At 41.1% G+C, this 21,217-nt stretch overlaps 1 protein-coding gene across 2 annotated transcripts; it reads right to left on the reverse strand.

Annotated features, from left to right (window-relative positions):
* Positions 1-357: 357 nt before the first annotated feature.
* Positions 358-20,392, reverse strand: LOC148896275 (catenin beta-1). Of its 2 annotated transcripts, XM_088997910.1 has the most exons (18): positions 20,233-20,388; positions 9,769-9,806; positions 7,076-7,127; positions 6,482-6,709; positions 6,145-6,398; positions 5,826-6,064; positions 4,463-4,664; positions 4,229-4,373; positions 3,999-4,102; positions 3,714-3,848; positions 3,387-3,590; positions 3,128-3,286; positions 2,873-2,992; positions 2,631-2,781; positions 1,966-2,087; positions 1,837-1,897; positions 1,280-1,527; positions 358-1,154 (listed from the first exon to the last, which is right to left on the reverse strand). In XM_088997910.1, the coding sequence occupies exons 3-17, from the start codon at positions 7,086-7,088 to the stop codon at positions 1,313-1,315; spliced, it is 2,352 nt and encodes a 783-aa protein (XP_088854036.1). In that variant the 5' UTR covers positions 7,089-7,127; positions 9,769-9,806; positions 20,233-20,388; the 3' UTR covers positions 358-1,154; positions 1,280-1,312. The 2 variants fall into 2 exon arrangements, with proteins under 2 accessions (XP_088854036.1, XP_088854035.1); XM_088997909.1 differs by lacking the exon at positions 9,769-9,806 and having other exon boundaries at positions 20,233-20,392.
* Positions 20,393-21,217: the final 825 nt, after the last annotated feature.

Genomic DNA, 21,217 nt, shown 5'->3' on the forward strand with positions numbered 1-21,217 from the left:
GCCATGCACGTTTTTAGAATGTGTGAGGAAACCGGAGGACCTAGAAAAAGACCCACGTGGGCCCAGAGTGAACATGCAAACTCCACACAGGGAGGTCATTCTTGAACTCACGACCTCTGCACTTTGAAGATGGAATGCTAACCACTCACCAATAACTTTTATGGGTCTCACAAAATTCCCAATTCACAACAGCAAAGTTATGAAAGTAAAAGCAATGTTTCTCAACTGGAAAAGCCGATTTGGTGTGGAATTCGATTGTGCCATTTTGGTGCGCCTGTTACTTTTTTGAGCAGCATATTATCCAAGTGACATGTGATTAACGTTAAAACAATGCTCAAAGGAAATGGATGCAGCCAGTTGAAATAATGAGTCCATTTTATTGTTTCAGAACACAGCAGGCTACAGAAATGACCTCCTCGAACTAAACTACCACCCCACACCCCTTAGTAACAGACCAGTAACAACCCTCCGTCACCCTGGCCAGCTACACCCCCTTTGGAACATCAGAGACACCTTGGCATCCATCTTTAAAGCAAGAAAATAGCTCGATATTTGGACCATGACTTCCAATGTTTTATACAAAAGCTACACAATCTTACAATGCAAATGATTTACTTCAGCCACCATTTATAATGTGGTCATGTACATTACTTGGGTGGAGCATTATCACCCAAAAAAAAAAATACAAAACATATGAGAGACTAAAAAGGACTGCAAACAAAACAAAAAGGCGAACCGAGAGAGAGAGAGAGAGAGAGAGAGAGAGAGAGAGAGAGAGAGAGAGAGAGAGAGAGAGAGAGAGAGAGAGAGAGAGAGAGAGAGAGAGAGAGAGAGAGAGAGAGAGAGAGAAAAGAATCATTTCATAAAATCATTTTGGTACCATTACAGACTTAATGGGCAAGTTGTAACAACAAAAGAATAAAAATGGAAAAGTACATAAAAGGGTATTTCAAATACAAACAAATCCAAATCCACATGTGGCATCAGGATTTCAAGTCAACCGACCATACTCTGGCGAAAACCAGAAGAAAACTCAAATGTGTCCCAATGGAACTCCTCTAGACAGGATGGGTCATCGTCAGGCACTTTCTAAAACCCCGCCTCCTCCATGTGGGAGAATCAAGATTCAGGTTTTTCCGGATCACATAATACAACTGCAAAGAAAAGCGATTGTGAGAGAAATATCAAGTAGGAGAAAACACTTAATGCAGCAGCCTCAGTGAGTTCGACTAACGGCGTCAGGAAAAGATGGACCAATGTGGGTCAGGATCCATCTTACCTAGGAAGTGTTGAGTTATCCTGGTCTTGGTATTTACAAGTCTGTGTCAAACCAGGCCAGTTGGTTGGAGTCACCAGGTGGTAGGCCTTCAATTAGTTCCTGGGAGTGACCCAGGTCAGGAAGCCCCTCAACAGGGGGGTAGTCCTGACCAGGGTGGTGGCCCCCACCCAGGTCATGGTCCATCATGGGCTCCATGCCCATCGAGTCAGTGGCGTAACCTGCCGAGTGGAAGGAACGGTAGCTTGGGTCTGGTAGGGGGGTGGAGGTGGAGGGTAGGAGAAGCATAGCTGCTGTTAGAAGCATGTTAACAAACCAAGCACTCACAGTTTGCTAGCAACACACAGCAAACCACACCACAAGTTCACAAAATTCTATGGATCAGCTTCCACTGTTCCGTTGACTTGCCACACTATCAGAAAACAGACACTACTATTTTCCACCCAAATGTGTCAAACAAGTTGCCAAGGATTGAAGCATCTGCAGTAGAACTAAGTGAGAGATCCTCTTGGAAACTGCTTCACAGTTAAGCAATGAGTCTGGGGTCATTTTTAACTTACCTTCCTGCCTGTAGGGCAGAGGCTCTCCCTGAGTACCCATGTCTAGACCAAGCTCTGCAGTCTGTAGAAAAAGAAATCAATCTTTGTCTCCACACAAACGTGTTCAACAATTGTGACTGCACTTCCTACTTCATTCCAGGCCATTGGTTCAGTCCTGAAGAGTGAGCTTGTGAGTTCGACTGAGAGGCGTTTCTTGTAGTCTTGAGGTTTGTCCTCCGACATACGGAACAGGACTGCTGCTGCATATGTGGCTGAGAAGAGATGTGAGGTAACAGGTTGGCTTTCTATTTTGCACTTGCATTGCACATTTGAGCAATGCATCGGGAACAACAAACCTGCCTCATGCTTACTTACGACTTGGGAGTGCCACAGAGAGACATTTTCATGATTTGCTGGGCCCCACATGGGCCGGTCTTGACACAGCCCACGCAATATTTTATCTGGGCTTCTATTGTAAAGTATGAAATCAAATAAGTGTCCAACTGAAATGCTATTAATCCATTCCTTCTTTTATTTCTTGTCTGTCCTAAATGAAGGGCTGAAAATTCTCTTCTTGCCTATGTGCAAGATAGAACATTGCAGTACTTTCATTGGTCCAATTATTTTTCATATGACTTAAGCGGCACTTCATTTACAGCTCGCTTGCCACTTAAACGTTGCCTTCCAACACACAGCAAATGCAATCAAGCAAACACTCGTAAGTTAAAGTACGGTGACTTAGTAATATAAATTGATTTGTATTAATTATGTAAACTGACACTTTTTTGACCTGAAAAGCCACCACATGGACGTACCAACTCCTTCATTGCGGCTGTGCAGGAGTTCTGTGAGCGGTGCGGTGGCTCCCTCGGCCTCAATGGCCTCAGCGGCTTCTTTGTCCTGGGCCAGTTCACACAGGACACCTGCTGCCACACGCTGGATGTTCTCAATGGGAGAATACAAGAGCTGTACACAGGTAGATGATATGTTAGTTCACATCATGGTCAGGCGCTTGACCGACAAACAGCAACTCAATTAATGTGACTTTTCATTTTACCTGTACAAAGAGTGGAATTGTGTTAAGTCCTCGGATGACTATTCTGTTATGGACATCTCTGGCCAGGATGTGAAGGGCTCCCGTGCAACCCTCCACAATCTCCTCCATGCGAACTCCCTCCTAAAACCATAATATACACACCAACCATAAACCAGTGCCCAAGGTACTCTCACAAGAGAGAAGAACACAAGCAGCTCTTGTAGTAGGGTTACCGATGCGCATGTTTGTGTGTTCAAGACATTTTTATGCGCTCACCACAAACTGCTGCTGTGTGCCACCCATGCTGGTGCGTCTCTGCGTGTCCTGGTGTGCTCTGACCAGCAGTTGAACAAGCCTGGGAATGGCTCCTTGCTCCCTCAGAGGAGTGTGGTTTGCAGGGCACAGTGCCAGGTTACGGATCAGGCCAACTGTAGCCTGAGGGAGGAACATTTGCATGTCAGTCTTATTTTCAAGAATCAACTTCACAAAAACAAAGGAAAATCACATCAGGGAAATCACAACACCATGTTTGTACCTTAATGAGGGGCCAATGTGATGGTGGATGCAACAATTTGACCACAACTGGCAGTCCATAATGCAGCCTGACTGCATTCTGGGCCATCTCTGCATCTTGGTGCCGTGATGTGAGATGACGCAGAGCACAGATAGCCGGTTCTGTGATGTCTTCCCTGTCTCCAGCTCGAAGGACAGTGCGAACCAGAGCCTCAATGCCACCCACCTTGATTAGAACAAAATAATGCCGTGTGAGCAAGTGTATCTTTAAAGTTCACACTTCACTTAGTTGAAAATACACAAGGACAACTACAAATACATTTCAAACCAAAACTGTGTGAGTACCAACCTGGCAGACCATCATCTTGTTCTTATAGTTGTTGCAAGTCAGGTTTGACAGGATGCCGGCAGCACAGGTCACCACATTAATGTCATCACTACCAAGAAGTTGCACCAGGGTCCCTAAGAGTCCTTCCATACCCTCCTGTGAGACAAATGGTGCAATTAGCTTTGCAGCAACAATTCAAGAACAGTGGATCACCATTTAAAACATTTCCTTTAATTGCGTTAACGGCAACTATTAAAAAACAAGTAGTCTATTTCAGTCTTTTCATGCTCGTTATTCAGGCTTCACCTGCTTGGTTGCAGCATCCGATAAGTTCCTGAGAGTCCAGAGACAGTTCTGGACCAGTCGCTGGCTTGGGTCTGTAAGGTGGAGCCCAAGAGCCTGCATGCCTCCTGCGAAAAGAGACACGCATGAAATATAACCTGTAAAGCACAATTTAAAAGCTGTCGTATAAATAACAGTACATTGTGCCAGCAAGGGCTAAAAAAATTGCTCATGACTTCAAAGAGCAAACATACCAGCTTCTACAATGGCAGGTTTATTACTGGAGCATACAGACAGGACTTTGAGTACTCTGCTTGTGGTCCACAGCAATTTCTCATAGGTATACGTCCTCATAATGTTGACCAATGCTTGGGGGCCCCCGCTGGCCAGAATTATTAACTAGAAGAAAGACAAAATGTTTCCATTTTAATTCCACCACAATTACCTGACATATTTTCCAACACATCTGACCAAGTGGATTAACTCACTTTGCTTTCCTGGTTTCCATATGCCAAGATTTGAAGACAATCTGTGGTGATGGCAAGGAACTTGACATTTGTTTTGTTGAGCAGGGCCACCATTTTCTGAAGACCACCAGCCAAACGAACTGCCATTTTAGCTCCTTCCTGGTGCAGTAGGAGGTTGTGAAGAGTGGTGATGGCATAGAACAGGACAGAGTCCACTGGTGAACTGCAAAGCAGAAAAAGGATTATTGGATTACTATTCATCTGGGAAACAAGAACTGGATTATAAATTGTTTCCTTCTCACCAGTGACTGTTTGACAGCACAAATTGGCAATTAATTTTGCAGTGTCTCCCCTCGCCCCATTGCAACACTACATTGCCTACCACATTAAATAGTTGGCTGTGTAGATACTGTCAAAGCATGGCATGAACATTTCAAAAATTCTAACAAGCCTCCCTGTATATCATGTCTCGCGATATGTTTCCCATGTTAAATTACCAAACTGCATACAAATAAGCATAAAACATGCATACATTTGACCTAGATTAAATATTTTACGAAAGCAACAGTAACTGCACACCACACCCAACTCATATTCCAAACCAGTGACAAATATCACTATAGCCTCTTCCATCAAACACTTGAACAGCTTCGATTAAAAGGTTTCTTTAGCTGTCATCTGTATTTCTTTGAAGATGTCGGACATTTCACTTCTCACCCAAGAGGCTTTGTCAGCAAACCACTGAAACCGCAAAACGTCTGACACCTTCAAAGAAGTACAGATGGCGGCTGAAGAAACCTTTATCGATGGACTATTCCTGTACGACAGAGTTTATACAGACATAAACAGCTTCTTCCTTGTAGCCATTAACTGCCTAAAAAGTAACCCAAACCTATCTCTTTGGAATTTTGCATAACCCTATGGTACATTGCTATTGTTATAATCGTTGTAGTTCCAACTCTGTACTCAACTGAACCATTGTCACTGATCACAATTTCACAGCACCAGACACTTTAAAGTGCTCAAGCATAATTGCATACTTGTTGAACTACTAAATACTGCTACTGGTCACTTTAAATTTGGTTCAATGATTTTCTGAAGCAACTGTACAACTGTTGGCATATTTTATTCGACCACTGATTGGTTTAGCTCTGCTTGATAATTTGCACATTGTCTCACAGCTGTCAGTGGATGGTAGCACCGCACAACGCTTCCCTTACATTACGGAATGCCCTTCCATACTTATTTGTCATGTCCTTGTTTATGACAATACGAGTGACGCGTGTTCTTTAGGAGACAAAGTCATAATGTGTTCTACATACTTGTCCAACGAAGAGGATTCTGATTATTTCCATTCTAAATATCTATCAATTTTAAAATGTACCCGAGCATTTTGACTAGCGCCGGGATTCCTCCAGACTTGAAAATAGCCAACAGGCCCTCTCTGTGATGCGAGAGGTTGTGGAGAGTGCCTGCAGTGCAGCGGGCGGTCTCTACGTCATTTGTGTTCTGCATTGTCCTGACGATCGCCGACACCATCTGAGGGGAGCGCATGATGGCGTGACGAGAAGCTTCTTTTTTCGATAGCTGGTGTACCATCACTGCTGCTTTGTTGACAACAACCTATCAAGGAAGAGATATAATATTGTTGATCAGTAACGGGAGAGGATTGTACAGTATGATACGCCATTGACAACAACTACCTGGTCCTCATCATTGAGTAATTTAGTTAGCTCTGGTATGGCTCTGGTTGCGAGCTCGGCGTCATCCTGGTAGTTGATCAAATTAACCACGGCATGTTTGAGCATTTGTGAAGGTTCTGCGAGTCTCTGGACATTGGTAGGATTTGCTGTGTCATATTGGGTGGACGGAATCTGCATGCCCTCCTCAAGCGTCTCTGGGAACATTGCTGCACGCACCCGTTGGGCACGGGTCATGGCGTAGTGTCCATCTAAGTCTTAAAAAGATCAACGGTTTCTCTCCAAATACAATTTGTCAAGATTACAAATTATTGACCCAATGGGAGCCATTGGGACTCACCTTGGACTTGATCCTGGGAGAAATTCTGGTTGAAGCCCTGCTCCCACTCGAACATAACCTGGTTGTTGTCAAGATCGTCATCTTCAGGATTTCCTTTGCCGCTAAGGGAGGGTGCTGTAGTCGTGGCCCCTGAATGGATGCCTGAATCCAGGTAGGACTGTTGCTGCCAGTGGCTGACTGCAGCCTTCCGGTCTGGCTCAATGGCCATGTCCAGCTCCATCAAATCAGCTAAGTGGGGGGACAAGCATATATAAAAACAGGCTACACTGAGGAAAAAAACAATTTAGCAGAATCAATTTGGCACATCATATGTCAAGAGATCAACTGGACATTTTGGTAATCCGTGGAAATCCTCTTCAATGCAACACTAGGATAGTGAGATACTTGGAGTGCCATTTTAGGATTTGTGAAGGGATTGTTGAGATAGCTGTCATCAAACTCAAATATGGTAATCAAGAAAATTATTGGAAAACTTTACTTGCTCCCAAAACTAAGAGCATGTGTTGGCATTTGTAAATGCATGGATGTATTCTTTGCGTTCAAAAGTAAGACGCAATATAAAAATCCCACGCATGTGCCGGAGTTTTATCTCACCCTGGGAAGCCATGTTCCTTTCCTTAAACCACGGCTGTCAGAGCTTCCTGATCTGAAACAGAGAGGAAAGAACTATCAGGCTCAGTGACCTCTTGCTTGCTTTCGTTCCAGGCACATTGTTAATGATTACACCAAAAACAACTGCAACATGATTACTTCACCAATTCCCAGCAGAAATAGATGAGACTGTGCCAATTTTCTGTCTTGACCTTTGTTTTCAGTCTTGTGTGAAATCCACCCGAGCAAATTGCAGCTCACATGCAAGGCCTCCATTAAGAATGGTATTTAGGTAGTGCTTATGTGAAAGGAAGGGTGGGGAGCGACTCGACTTGGCGGAGAGAAAATAAGCAGTGGGAGAATATGGGCGTACATATTCCTCCACTGCCTTTGAAACAGAAATTAACACAGTAGCCCCGTTTTTGACTGTTCTACCGAATCATTTGTTATACATTTATATTAATTCGGGCTGGACAATTAACACTGAGTTGTGATTTTGACTTCCAACCATCTATAAAATGACAAAAGCAATATACAGAACAGCAGAACAGTGTGGTGCGTTTACTAGTAACCATAACAAATAACAGAAATACACCATGTTCCTGGCTGGTGTTCTGCGGCGCATCTATAGTGCATAAAAATTGAGATACACTCAATATGGATATCAAGGCGGTATATTTGTCACGCTACGCAGCCATGCGTGTAAAGTAAATGGCAATTATCTTCTAGGTAAGGGAACACACACAATGACACACGCAGCTGCTGTTGCCTTGACAGGTACTTCTTCTTTTTTCCTTTCAGCTTTTCCCCTCAGGGGTCGCCGCAGCGAATCAACGTCCTCCATCTATCCTTGTTTTGTGCATCCTCTTCTCTCACACCAGCTACCTTCATGTCCTCTTTGACCACATCCATAAACCTCCTTTTCGGTCTTCCTCTCGGTCTCCTGCTTGGCAGATCAAGGCTCAGCATCCTTCTCCCGACATAGTCACTCTCTCTCCTCTGGACATGTCCAAACCATCTCAGTCTGGCCTCTCTGACTTTCTCTCCAAAGCCTCTAATATGAGTTGTCCCTCTAATGTACTCATTCCTGATCCTATCCAACCTGGTCACTCCCAAAGAAAACAGTCCAAACATCATAGCTGGTGTGACCACGGTTTTATACACTTTTCCTTTCATCCTAGCTGAAACCCTTATATCACACATCACACCTGACATTTTTCTCCACCCGCTCCAGCCTGCCTGGACACGCTTCTTCACCTCTTTTCCACACTCTCCATTGCTCTGGACAGTTGACCCCAAACATATATTCTGTCTTGCTGCGACTGATCTTCATTCCTCTCCTTTCCAGGGCATATCCCGACATCTCTAGTTTCTCCGCCACCTGTTCCCCGTTCTCGCTACAGATCACAATGTCATCTGCAAACATCATGGTCCAAGGAGATTCTTGTCTAACATCGTCTGTCAACCTGTCAATCACCATAGCAAACAAGAAGGGGCTCAGAGCTGACCCCTGGTGGAGTCCCACCTCCACCTTGAATTCCTCAGTCATACCGACAGCACACCTCACAACTGTCTTATAGTCATGATACATGTCTTGCACCGCTCTGACATACTTTTCCGTCACTCCAGACTTCCTCATGCAATGCCACAGCTCTTCTCTGGGCACCCCGTCATACGCTTTCTCCAGATCTACAAAGACACGATGCAATTCCTTCTGACCCTCTCTGTACTTCTCTATCAGCATTCTTAAAGCAAACATTGCATCTGTCGTACTCTTTTTTTGGCATTAAGCCATACGGCTGCTCACAAATGTTCACTTCTGCTCTTAGTCTAGCTTCAACTACTCTTTCCCAGAGTTTCATTGTATGGCTCATCAACTTTATTCCTCTGTAGTTAGTACAACTCTGCACATCTCCTTTGTTCTTAAAAATGGGCACGAGTACACTTTATGGTGCCTTGACAGGTACACAGGCAAGAAAGCCATGTCAGTCTTTGCTGTCACATATATACGGATGGTATACTTATATTTTGTTTTAGAATATTACTCGATCATATGTATAATTTTCAATAAAATAGCAGATCTTGTCAAAATGTTCGAGCAGCCCACGCTGATCCGTTCACTTTAAATGGGCCGACGAGGCAGGAGTTGCGTCCCATTTCAGTCGCATTGTGCATCTTTGATAACTGCACCCATCTTCTGGGTTAGTAAAAAGTAGTGCATTGTCTTATAATGTAGGGTTACTTTCTAAACGCAATCCAGGCATAGATCACATCACTGTTTATCATCACATTGTCTTGTAATCCACCAATGGATACACAACTATCACCATGTATGGGGGCAAGTGGTCAACTCTTTTTAAAGCCAAACAACACATCTATCCACACACCAAATCGTGCATGAATATAGTGGTACACATCACACACAATGCAGTTCACACACACATGCAGGCAAACAAGACAAATACTTTGTTCTGGCATTAAATTATTATTATAGGACAGTTGCAGTATAACGCAACTGTCCCATAAATATAATTTATTCCTGTCTGTGAATGTTGATGACAGGTAGCCATTAAGTGAACCACCGGTAATATTGTTAACCTATAACTAAATATCTGCCAAAAATACTGTGATTACATTTTCGGCACATCACTCATCCCAATTGTCAAGCTTGGCCAAAACAAACACCCAAATCCAACCTCTGAAGATGGAGGACACTGATTCGCTGTGGTGACTCCTGAAGGGAAAAGCCAAAAGGAAAAGAAGACTGAGCCCATTTGCTAGCATAGCCAATATGAAGTGTATATGGTTGTTCTGTGACAAAGCACAATTTAAGCTCTTGAATCACGCCCTGAAAAAAAAATAAACACAACAAAAATAATTCCAGTCACTGTATATTTAAATTGTACTGTTTTTTTTAAACCTCAATGGTGATAATGCTCAAGTCAATGTCAAATCCAATTCAAATGTGAATGGACATTCGAATAAACTTCAGTAGAGATATCCCTTCAAAAAATATTTTCAAATAATGACACACAATTGTGTGGGGAAAAATGCACACAAGGGGCCCCCGGAAGCTCAGCGATTTTAGCAATTTAATAACCACAAAACACTTAATTTCATCACTGAAATTCAAGTACATTTGTGAAAATAAAGTCCCTTGTTTGGTGGGCTACCAGTATGGCAAAATTGTTATATCCGTTTTATCTTTTGCCATGCTTCAAATAATGCATTTGTACATCGTGAAGTTCATGTAAGAGTTTCACCATTTGCCACATATCTGAATGAATTTTCATTCTTCAATATGTATACATCATTATATTGTCACTTTAAACATAATATAGTATTATACAGTGTCTGAAACTCATGACAAAAAGTTAGCGGACATCAGGGCGGACGACTCTGAAAAGTTGCCTGCCTGATTTTTCACAACTTGAAACACAATAAGACGACTAATCGCAAAAAAAAAAAGAAACACTGTTTCAAAGTATTAAGGATTTATAATCCGAATATATAACAAAACAACACTTTAAAATTAGGTAATTGCTGTACCTACTATAAATGCTCCCTTGCTTAATTTGTCGTAAATTATCCTTTGCTGCTGATTTTGCTCCAGTTGTCGTTTGTCCAGACACTTCCCGGCAGGTTGCACAGTGCAATATTTCATTGCGTCGTTTGCAAGCCACTTAAACTCCTCTTTCCATGATGCTCTCAATGTACATTTACGTATTGGAGCGTCATAAATTTGATTAGCTTCTTTTGAGTTTCTCTTCTGGGGCTTTGAGGTTTTGGCTTGATTCCTAACCACTTATCCATTTTTCTTGTGTTTTCGGTGCGTCTACTTTTGAAAATGATATGCAAATACACCCAGAATCACAAAGTTATTCGATGCAGGCTTCTGATTGGCTGCCGAGTATGTCAATTGCCAAACGAAGCGAAATTAATAATTGCCAAGCGAACCGAAATTTCAAACCAAACAAATATTTTGAAATCTGAATAAAGCAAACATTTGATTTGGAAAAAAATAAAAATAAAATACAAAAATAACAAAACTTTGTTTTTCTTTTCTGGAAAACGTTGTCAGCCACCCGGACAGAGAGATTCTGGAAGTCGTACGCCCGGCGTAAAAGTTACAGGCCTCTGGAAGACGTTATTTCAAACATTATTATAGTATCTGGGATTGCAAAGCTTGAAAGACCAAAAAATGAAGTGTACAGATGAAGCACAAAGTTTCAGAACAATAAAAATACCTTACCACTTCTGTGGTGTAGGCTGCCATATCCATACTTCTCATCAAGAATTTAATCAAATCAAAGTTTCTCGCATTTCTAAGAATAGTTTATATACAAATATTGTCATTCAAAATGTTCATCATCAAATCAGTTTGCTTCCTTTTCTTCACCAGCATCTCCAGCACAGTCAGTCTCGCTTGACGCTTTCGCTGTGAGAAAGGTTTGCTGATGTCTCCTTCATGCGGCATTGTAGATCTCCATGGTCAATAATCTTTCCAGCCATGCCGATCTAAAACAGTTTTTGATCCCAGCACCCTTGTCAATTTCCCTCGCTCGATCTTCATCCTTCTGTTCTAACACTTTCACCATCGTACACAATGTCGCTTGAGTAGTTTGTGCTATCTGCGCATATCTCAAGCGTCATTAACACCAGCTAACTGTTGAGTTGCACTAGTATGCTAAGGGGCCTGTGAAAACCGATGGGGAAAGCATGGCAAGGGGGAAACTCGATATGCCGCTAATCCGATTGTGTCATTATTCAGCGAAACGCTGTTGTACAAATCGAGTCATCTGCCGCAAAAACTTTTTAATGTTACTGTCGCAAAACACCCAAAAAAAATTATACGACAAGGAGCTCAAGTACCTTGAGCCAGCACTTAGATTATAACGTGGAGTCCATCCTCCACACACACACATGCCAACCGAGACTCCGCGGAAGGCGGGCGATTGGAACACAGCCCATACCCCCCCTATTCCTTGAAAATTTCTCAACGGATTGGCGTTTATCTCAAGAATGGTAATTTTGGTCTGAAAAAGTCGCAAATCCGGCGGAAAATGCTTATCCCTGATTAGTTCAGTAACCAAAAACATTGGTTTCAATTGGTAACACCTGACAATGAGTCGATGATTAATGGAAACAATATTCTCATCACTTTGCTTACTGTACATTAATCGTCATGACTTTGTTTACATTCATGTGATGCGGCACTGTCAACTGTGGTTTCCCTTTTTTCATTTGTTTTCATGCTGTCTCAAGCCGAAAATGATTGGCCGAGAGACACCACTAGGCTGGATTCAACCTATCCGAATGCTTATACCTCCTCCTGTTCTCGCATCACATTATTTCAGGTTACATACTGTACGTATTCTCATTTTTTATTTGCATTTAAAACACCCCAGCCCCTGACAATGACACCTAAACGCCCAAACTCCTAAATGCCTCCAAAAACACCCAGCGAAACAAAAAAGAGAAAAATGATGACAGTGAGTAAAAAAGTAAAATTACTTGCCAAACTGAGAGAAGGCGAAAGTTATGTGGCTCTTGCAAGCCATTACAATGTCAATGAATCTACGAAGCGTTACCTCAAGACAGACAAGTAGTGATACTGTAAATATTATACTGTACATACTGTGTTGATAGTGGACTGTTTATTGCTAGAATTTTGTACTGTACTACAAACATTTACTGTGCTTCTTTATGCATGTCCTGTGTCCCACTAAATTTCACCCTAAAAATATTTTTTGTATTTATACACGTATATTTACCAATACATGAAGGGTAAGCTACATAATTTTTTTTGTCTATCGCTGGTGGTCCCGGTCCGCATTGACCTTGATAAACGAGGGATTACTGTAAAGACATTATATTGTTCAGTTTTTGTCATTGAGTAATTACAATAATTCATTTTTTTTTCAATCATGATTTCAATCTCAGTCGAAATAACTGATTTTCAACCTCCCATAATATGAACACATACAAAGAAGCAACGTTAACACTGCCTTCTGAACTAACTAAACACAGATTAAAGTAACATAGCTCTAGGGTGGTAGTTATGGGCTTGGAAAGTTTATACGAGTAACAGTAGCCACTTAACACCATATACTCTGATTAGCAAGGTGCTCAGTCCCTTGAAAAAGCTACAACTCTGAGCAAGAGAGAAATGGTGGACAACAGATTTCTTTGGGTATTCAGTTGGCAGTGCAACACTTAAAGGACAACCAACGCCATTTTTTTCCCCGACATCAGAAAAACGTTTTATAGCATATAAAATACCCAAAACACGCAGGATGATATTTTTAGTCAAATGCAAAACATAAAAATGACTTAAAGTGTGCTGAAACTGCAAAAAATCGGAAGTGGCCCGTTTCAGAAGGTCCCGCCCCCTTGTTCGTGGTGTCATGCCAAGGCGTCTTTGCCTTGCTCGAGAATCAAAACAATGGCTTCAGATTCGGAGAACATGCTTTGTTGTTACTCATCCAGTTATAAATATGATTCAAATAGTTCTGAAGAGGAAAGCATACATGTTTGCCATCGATTAAATAATTTATTTCATGTCATTTTGAGGCAGCGGGGGACAGGGGACGGGGGGGGGGGGGGGTCACAACCAAAAAATGCAGAAGATGGCGACAAAGCTTCATGTGGAAATGGGCTCAAAAATTTTGTCACAACACAGAAGGCTTCACCATCGCGTTATGTTTTTTCCTTCAATTTCGCCATCAACACGAAGTTTTCAGACCAAACAAAGTACCGCAAAATGCATTGACGTGATGACAGGACTGCTACAGTGTGTCCTTTCTCGGTCAGGGGCGTTCCTTCTGTGACGTCAGGACTCGTCATCAACTCAAAAACAAGACTTCCGGAATATTAAGTTCGAGTCTCAAAAGGTAAAATATAACTACAGTAAAGTCTCGTTATATCGATATCGGTTATATCGATAGTACCGCTTATTACGATACTATTTTCATTTCCCTTGCACATTTATAGTCTTTTTATGTATAATTAGTACCGTTTAGTACGATACCCGGTTATTACAATAATCCGGTTATTACGGTGCTCCTTTTCATCCCTCGTCGGCCATTTTTGTTGTTTATATCGATATATTTGTCGCGCCATTGGTCGACTTGGTCACGTGTCTTGGTTACGTGAGCCGCCATCGATCGCGCCATTGGTCGACTCGGTCACGTGAGCAGCCATCGGTCGCGCTATTGGTCGATTTGGCCGTGTGACTTTGTCACGTGACACGCCATCGGTCGCTCCATTGGTCAACTTGGTCACGTGTCTTCGTTACGTGACCAGCTCTCGCAGGCAGACGCCATTTTCAGACAGCAGCTCGTGTGTATCAGACGGCAGCTGTGTGTCTTCAACATATACGGACAACATATACAACGCTGACGAAACTGGTTTATTTTACAAGCTGCAGCCAGAGAAATCCTACATCTACAAGGATGAGGATTGCCGCGGGGGTAAACGTTCAAAAGAAAGACTTACAATCATGCCGTGCGCTAACATGACGGGTACCGATAAATTACAACTTACATATTGTTATCGGGAAATCAAAAAAAAAACAAGGTGCCGACATTGCATCGTATGTTGCAGTCGACAAAGACATTGCGACATTCCCAAGCTCATCAGATGCGGATATCGCAGCAGAGGTCAAAGCCAAGATTCCCGTGATGATGATAATGACGATGAAGAACCGACTGAATGCACACCTTTTGCAACATCGACAAAAGCGTTGTTTATATTAAAATATAAAAATGGGAAGCAGAAGAAGATTGACGACTTTTTTAAATAGCATACATACGTACTAATTGCAGTGTTATGTACATGTACTGTTATATGAATGCAAGCGTTTTTTGCAACAATGTTTGTTGTTTTGTCTGCTGAAGCGTGATGATTTTGAAAATGACTGTACATTCCATACTGTGCATTAAAGGTTAACCAACATCACTTTTTGTGTTTCTTGACTGACATCAGAAAAAGGTTTTATAGCATCTACAATACCCAAAACACGCAGTATAATAAAACACCAATAAAAATGACTTCAAGTCACGGCAAGACGTCTTGCATTGCTGGAGAATCCAAATAATGGCTTCAGATTCGGAGAATATGCTTTCTTGTTACACATCCATTCATGGATATGATTCAAATACAGAAGAGAGAGTAAAGCATACATGTTTGCAATCTATTAAATATTTACTGTATACTGTATCCTATGGAGCCTGGGGGCCCTCGACTGGCGGCTTCAGGATGCAACACGGTTCTCAGACAAAAAGCTGTTGTTACGTCACAGCTGCGCGCCGGCATTCTATTCAGGCACTCTCGAACTGTCACGTAAGTTATGTAAACGTTTTGGTTTTTCATTCATGTACAGTATTTAATTGTGTTGCATCCAGATATCTTTATTGCTTGTCTCTATCACTTATCACTGTTTTTCATATGATTGTACATGCTGGCGTTCGTGGCTTCATGTGAATAGAACTTGACGATTTAGCATTGGTTGGTTGCATTTTTGAAAGGAAATAGTCATTAAAAAGTGTAAAGACGTTTTTATTTTATGCACAACTTTATTTTTCACTTCACTACTGTACAAAAAAACATGTTAGATACGCAATCCATGAACCCAATGATGAAATTACATGCCATAACAAAGATTCTCCATTTACGCACCCCCACCCCGCCCCCCAGGATCGGATATATCGATAGTCCGGTTATAACGATATTTTTTCCGACTCCCGAGAATATCGATATAACGAGACTTTACTGTATATGCGGTGGAATCTTTGTAAAATACGATCAGTAGAAGTCATTTGAAGCAATTTTACAAATTATGGACACAACTTGTCCGGAGGCGTTGGTTGTCCTTTAAGTAACCCATTTCCAGGTGACTTCGGAAACTGCTGTGGTAATTTGTTCAGTAATGTCTGTTAAAAGATAATTTAGATTTTAGCAACTCGTAAATGTATCACTTCGTACAGGGCGTATCGGCCTGACAATTGCATCTTTCATTACAGGAATCACATTCATGACACCATTTTCCATACCATGTCCAAATTGGGTCATGTACGTACGCCACATTTACAACCGACAACCGACGTCTCCTGACAAGTTGTGTCCATGATTTGTAAAATGGCTTCGAATGACTTCTACTTAGCATATTTTAATAAGATTCCACCTCATATAGCTATATTTTACGTTTTAAGACTCGCTCTGAATAATCAGGAAGTCTTGTATTTGAGTTGGTGACGAGTCGGTACGTGACGTAATGAAAGGACCGCCCCCTGACCGAAAAAAGACACATTGTAGCAGTCCTTCCATCACGTCAATGTATTTGTTCGTCTATGTTTGTACATGTTTGGTCTGAGAACCGTGTTGCACCCAAAAGCCGCCAAAAGAGAGCATCCAAGCTCCATATAAGGAATTTATCAGCCTGTGGAAGCGGAGGTATCCACTGGAGGTCGCCATTTTGTGCCTCTTTTTTTGGCTGAGAGATTTTCCCCCAATGTTGCCTCAAAATGGCACATAATTCTTTAATCGATTGCAAACATGTATACTTTCCTCTTCAGAACTATTTGAATCATATTCATAACTGGATGTGTAACAAGAAAGCACCTTCTCCGAATCTGAAGCCATTGTTTTGATACACAAGAAATGCAAGACGTCTTGGCGTGACGTCACGAACTGGGGGCGGGACTTTCTGAAAATGCCCAATTCGCAGCTCATTTTTTTGCAGATTTTGGACACTTTAAGTCATTTTTATTGGCGTTTTGCATTTGACTAAAAATATCATATTGCGTGTTTTGGGTATTTTAGATGCTATAAAACGTTTTTCTCATGTCAGTTAAAAAACAAAAAAGTGACGTTGGTTGTCCTTTAAATAAGGGTTGCAAAATGACACACAAATGAACTATTATTCAATTGTAATTCCACATGTTTAGGAAAACCCATCTGTTTTTTTGTTGCAGTTCTTTTCAACAAATCAATATTTTCTATGCAGAATGAGAGTAATGCAACTAACTGATCATTTTAGAATGCATTATTTTAATTGCACACATTTTTATTTAGGCTCCTGCTTCAGAGTATGTCATCTTATTTTGTCAGCTTAAATCCTTAGCTCTGGTAGTTGGGTGAGAGTGCTTAATTCGATGTGCGGCAGCGAACACATTTTTAATTTAATCACAGAAGACAATAGCATAAAAAATAATTTGATGAATGTTATGGTCCTAATTCAAATTGAATAAAGCTACTGTGCAGCTTGTTTTTTTTCATATTATAGTCTTTGGAAGTGTCATATGGAAAGGGACCATGAAAATCTGCATGGCCTGTCTGCATCTCTGTGTGGCATACACACCCCAGTTAAAAATGCATCTATCAAAGCGCTTTGTTACAGCACTATATAAATCATAAGTATTGTATAGCTGGACAACTTCATTTCGAGGGCAGGCAATGTGCAAAGAGCATAACCTAGTAAATCCAGTTACTTAAAAATAAAAAGGTTGCAAGTAAACGTGGACAACAGCTCTTTAAATTCATTTAAAGGGTAGCAAGTTTTTTATACAATACTGTATTAATCAAATTGCTCTGACTGCCTTTTTACTATTTAATTCTGTCACCAACAAATGTACCTCACTCATAATGTTGGTGCCATCACTATTGTCATTTAAATTGTGTCATGACGCAAAGAGGAGGCGAACTCAGTGCACAAAATGACTCCCATTTACAAACATATAGCTCCAAATGTGAGCTGCATAACTCAAAAAATCTCCAATTCGGCCGTTGGTATAATGTTTCATCCCACAAACCTCTCCATTTTATATTCGCAGTTCACACGCCATCCTCAAGCATGCGAAAGCTAGAATTTACTTTGCCCAAACCCCATTTTTAATGGGAGCCATATGTGCAACACTAGAAAGCATACATTTCAAAGAACATCATTCACATAAGTACAAGAGTGGCTCTTTGGATCCGGCTTTGAACGATGAGCAAAAAAAAATCCTAGTCTTTAATTGACAGCAAACAAAGGGCAACCTTGCCTTTAAGTTGAACGGACCAAACCATCACCCATGTCAAGGCAATACAAGCTTCATCTTCCAACAAAAACATAATAGGGGTTTCTTTGAAGCCATATGTAATGTCTGCAATTCAGTGCTTGGTCAAGACAAATTGATAAAACACCATTTATCCTTGGTGTCGCAAGGCAGTTTGGCTGCATCAAGAGTGTCTAAAGAGGGCAATTAAGTAAATACATAAAAATAAGAACTAACAAGTATGGGGTTCAGTTTTTTGCACATTTGAATGAAAATGGGGGGGGGGGGGCAACAACACTAGAACAAGAAGATTAAGTGTGCCAGAGGGCCAACCTCACAATTCAGTAAACTCGGGCCACTTCATTTTCAGCAATGTATTTTCCAAACGGCTTATTCCTGTTGAGTGTCGCGGGGCGGAGCTGAAGCCTATCCCAGCTGTCTTCGAGCACTAGGTGGGGGACACCGTGAATCGGTTCCGTATGTAATCAAGTAGTCATTTCCTAATTGCTTTTACAGGATGAAAAGCATTGAGAAAATTTACTTCCCGAATTAACTCAAAATTAACTGGCAAACATTGTGCAAGACATTTTAATTACACAAATGAGGTGATAGCCCAATTGTTATAATAGTATTACCACTAATCATCAGCAGAGTTGAGTGGTCAAACGAGAAAATGTGGTCAGAGTGGTAATGTTCAAACAAGAACAATCAATTCCAGTGCTATATATGCATTTCGTAAACTGCTTTTAAGGAATGAGCAGGAGATGTTAAGAAACAGCAACATGGACATTGATTGACTGTCAGCGAAGCAATTTGCAGGGTCAACAGCCTCACGACTGGCTGCCATCTTAGTATATCATGAGGTGAATGGCTGCAGTCCCTTTTTGTAACGTAAGGTGGCCGTCTCCGGTGCGGGAAGAAGGATGGAACAGCAAAACTGCCAACCAGACGCGCGATCTTTTTGGCTTTGATACAATTAACATAAGCCGAAAGGAAAACAAGAACATATAATGAAAAAGCATTAATTACATACATTTGAGTCAAACGTTTTAACACACTTCATTTCCGTGAGTAAACGAGTTTAAACGCCGTGTTTGTTGTGATAAAACATTTGATTAAGTTCAATTAAAACGTAACACAAAAACCTGTTCGCTTTCGCTCCAGTGAATTTATCTGTCGATTGTAAAAGAAAATTAAATTCGAAAGACTGTTGAAGTTACCTCAACACATTTATTCTTTACCCATTTAAATTCACACCATATTTCATTAACACCCGGTGTGTATTTAGCCCAGGGCCACTATTTTAGAAAATTGAGAAAAGAAATGTCTCGTTCGGACAAGACTCGAAGTCAACGACGGAGCGCAGACGCATTGAGAACTCCGGCTGATACAAAACGCAGCCGCCCCTGTAAGCACAGGTGCCGACTGCTCGGACTTGGTTGTTTCAACACCCTGACTCGAATTTCACACTCAGGCTCCACCTCGTCTTCCTCCCAAAGCAACAACGACTGGGAGGAACATGTGGGGCTTTGTTTAAAAAAACGACAAGAAAACACATTGCAGTTAATGGAATAAATCTTTCGACGTGATCCTTAAAGGGGTTGGATTCGGTTTAAAATTACTTCGTTTTCAATAAGGGGTGTAGCGGTGAAAAACTCGAACAAATATATCGTGAAACTACTTTTGGCGATCGTTGATAACTTTGTCTCGATGTAAAAAAAAGAAAGAAAACATGCCCACGCATAGATTGAGAAATGGGTGGTGTGAAACGGCACCAAAATCAAAAGGGGTAAAATCCTAAAAATCATATGTCGGCAAATGTGGTCAATAATCTACGTGCTAACGTCGGCTTCATTTTACTGATGTGGCCTTAAGGTAAGATCCGAGAGATATGCATTATAGGGGAATGCCTCTCGGCGGAAAATAGAATTAAACGAAATCACTTTTAGTATGACAACATCCCATCGACAAATAATCACTATACATGCGAAGTGGCGGCTGCGATGTCCCGAACTGATTCCATAAATACAGCTGCTGAGTCCGACCGAATTGTATTGAACCCTCAATTTCGATCAGTTTTCAGCGACGCAAACATGAGCGGTGGAGATTATTGTTGCTGCTTACCCGTGTAAAATGTAGTAAATCCTCACACTTATATTCTGATGTTAGAAACAAGTAACTCGGTAAAAAGTCGAGGAAAAATTCACGCCGAAATCAGCGGGAGCACACTTCTACTCCCTGCGTTTTCAGCCAAAGTCGTCTGGTCCAGGAAGATGCCGACTGGAAAATGTAAGATGGCGGCTCATTTATATAAACCGCAGAACGCCCCATGGTGGCCACGTATCCTGCAGTTTGCTCGGATAAACTAGAAACTTTAAATCGGTAAATATGTACATTTGACTAGTCTATACACTAACAGAAATAATATAACGTCACTAAGATTGTGTATTTTTTTTAAATAATGTCGAATGACCACGGAAATAAACTCAAACTATATTCTCCACAACACGAGCATGAATACACAGTTAAATCTAGTTCCGGTGGAAACGTGAGCTAATTCCCAAAACACTAAACCGCTTGAAATGTGTTGGAAAAGAAATTAACAACATATAAAAAATATTCTAGACGAATGGATTCTGTTACTTGTAACACGGCTGCCGGTTCGTTTATTTTGCGTGTTCACAAAAAAAAAATAGTCTTGAAATTTTACGCAAAATCACAGTTGTGCATCATATTTATTTTTAGAAATTTTAACCTTTCTAACATGTTTGAAAACTACACACATCTTAAGTGTTCCTAGGTCGAATTTGCCTTTAAATGAATTAATTATAAGCAGCTCTGTTTTTCATCTGTAAACTATCTTGGTATGTATTCATATGCCTGGAAACACACATGTATCTGTTTTTTTACTTGACATATCATTTATCTTACAAATACTATTGGGTTTTCAGTGACAAAAAAAGTGGAAAAATTCACAATGTCTAACATTACGCTAACGGGACAAAATGAGAAATTATAATATCCACATCTGAAAAATGTATACATTTTTGGAGTACATTCCATTGTATAATGATTATTATTGTCTTTTAATGGTTAAGAATTGGGACAT

This window comes from Hippocampus bargibanti, linkage group LG06, assembly GCF_051943395.1.
Source record: "Hippocampus bargibanti isolate YZ-2025 linkage group LG06, ASM5194339v1, whole genome shotgun sequence".
Classification (NCBI taxonomy): Eukaryota; Metazoa; Chordata; class Actinopteri; order Syngnathiformes; family Syngnathidae; genus Hippocampus; species Hippocampus bargibanti.

Excerpts from the sequence above, each read along its gene's own strand:
- LOC148896275 (XM_088997909.1), bottom strand. Across the intron at positions 6,399-6,481 it reads CTCCCAGGATCAAGTCCAAG|ACTTAGATGGACACTACGCC; the intron begins GTGAGTCCCAAT and ends GATCTTTTTAAG. Across the intron at positions 4,665-5,825 it reads GCGCTAGTCAAAATGCTCGG|TTCACCAGTGGACTCTGTCC; the intron begins GTACATTTTAAA and ends TCTGCTTTGCAG.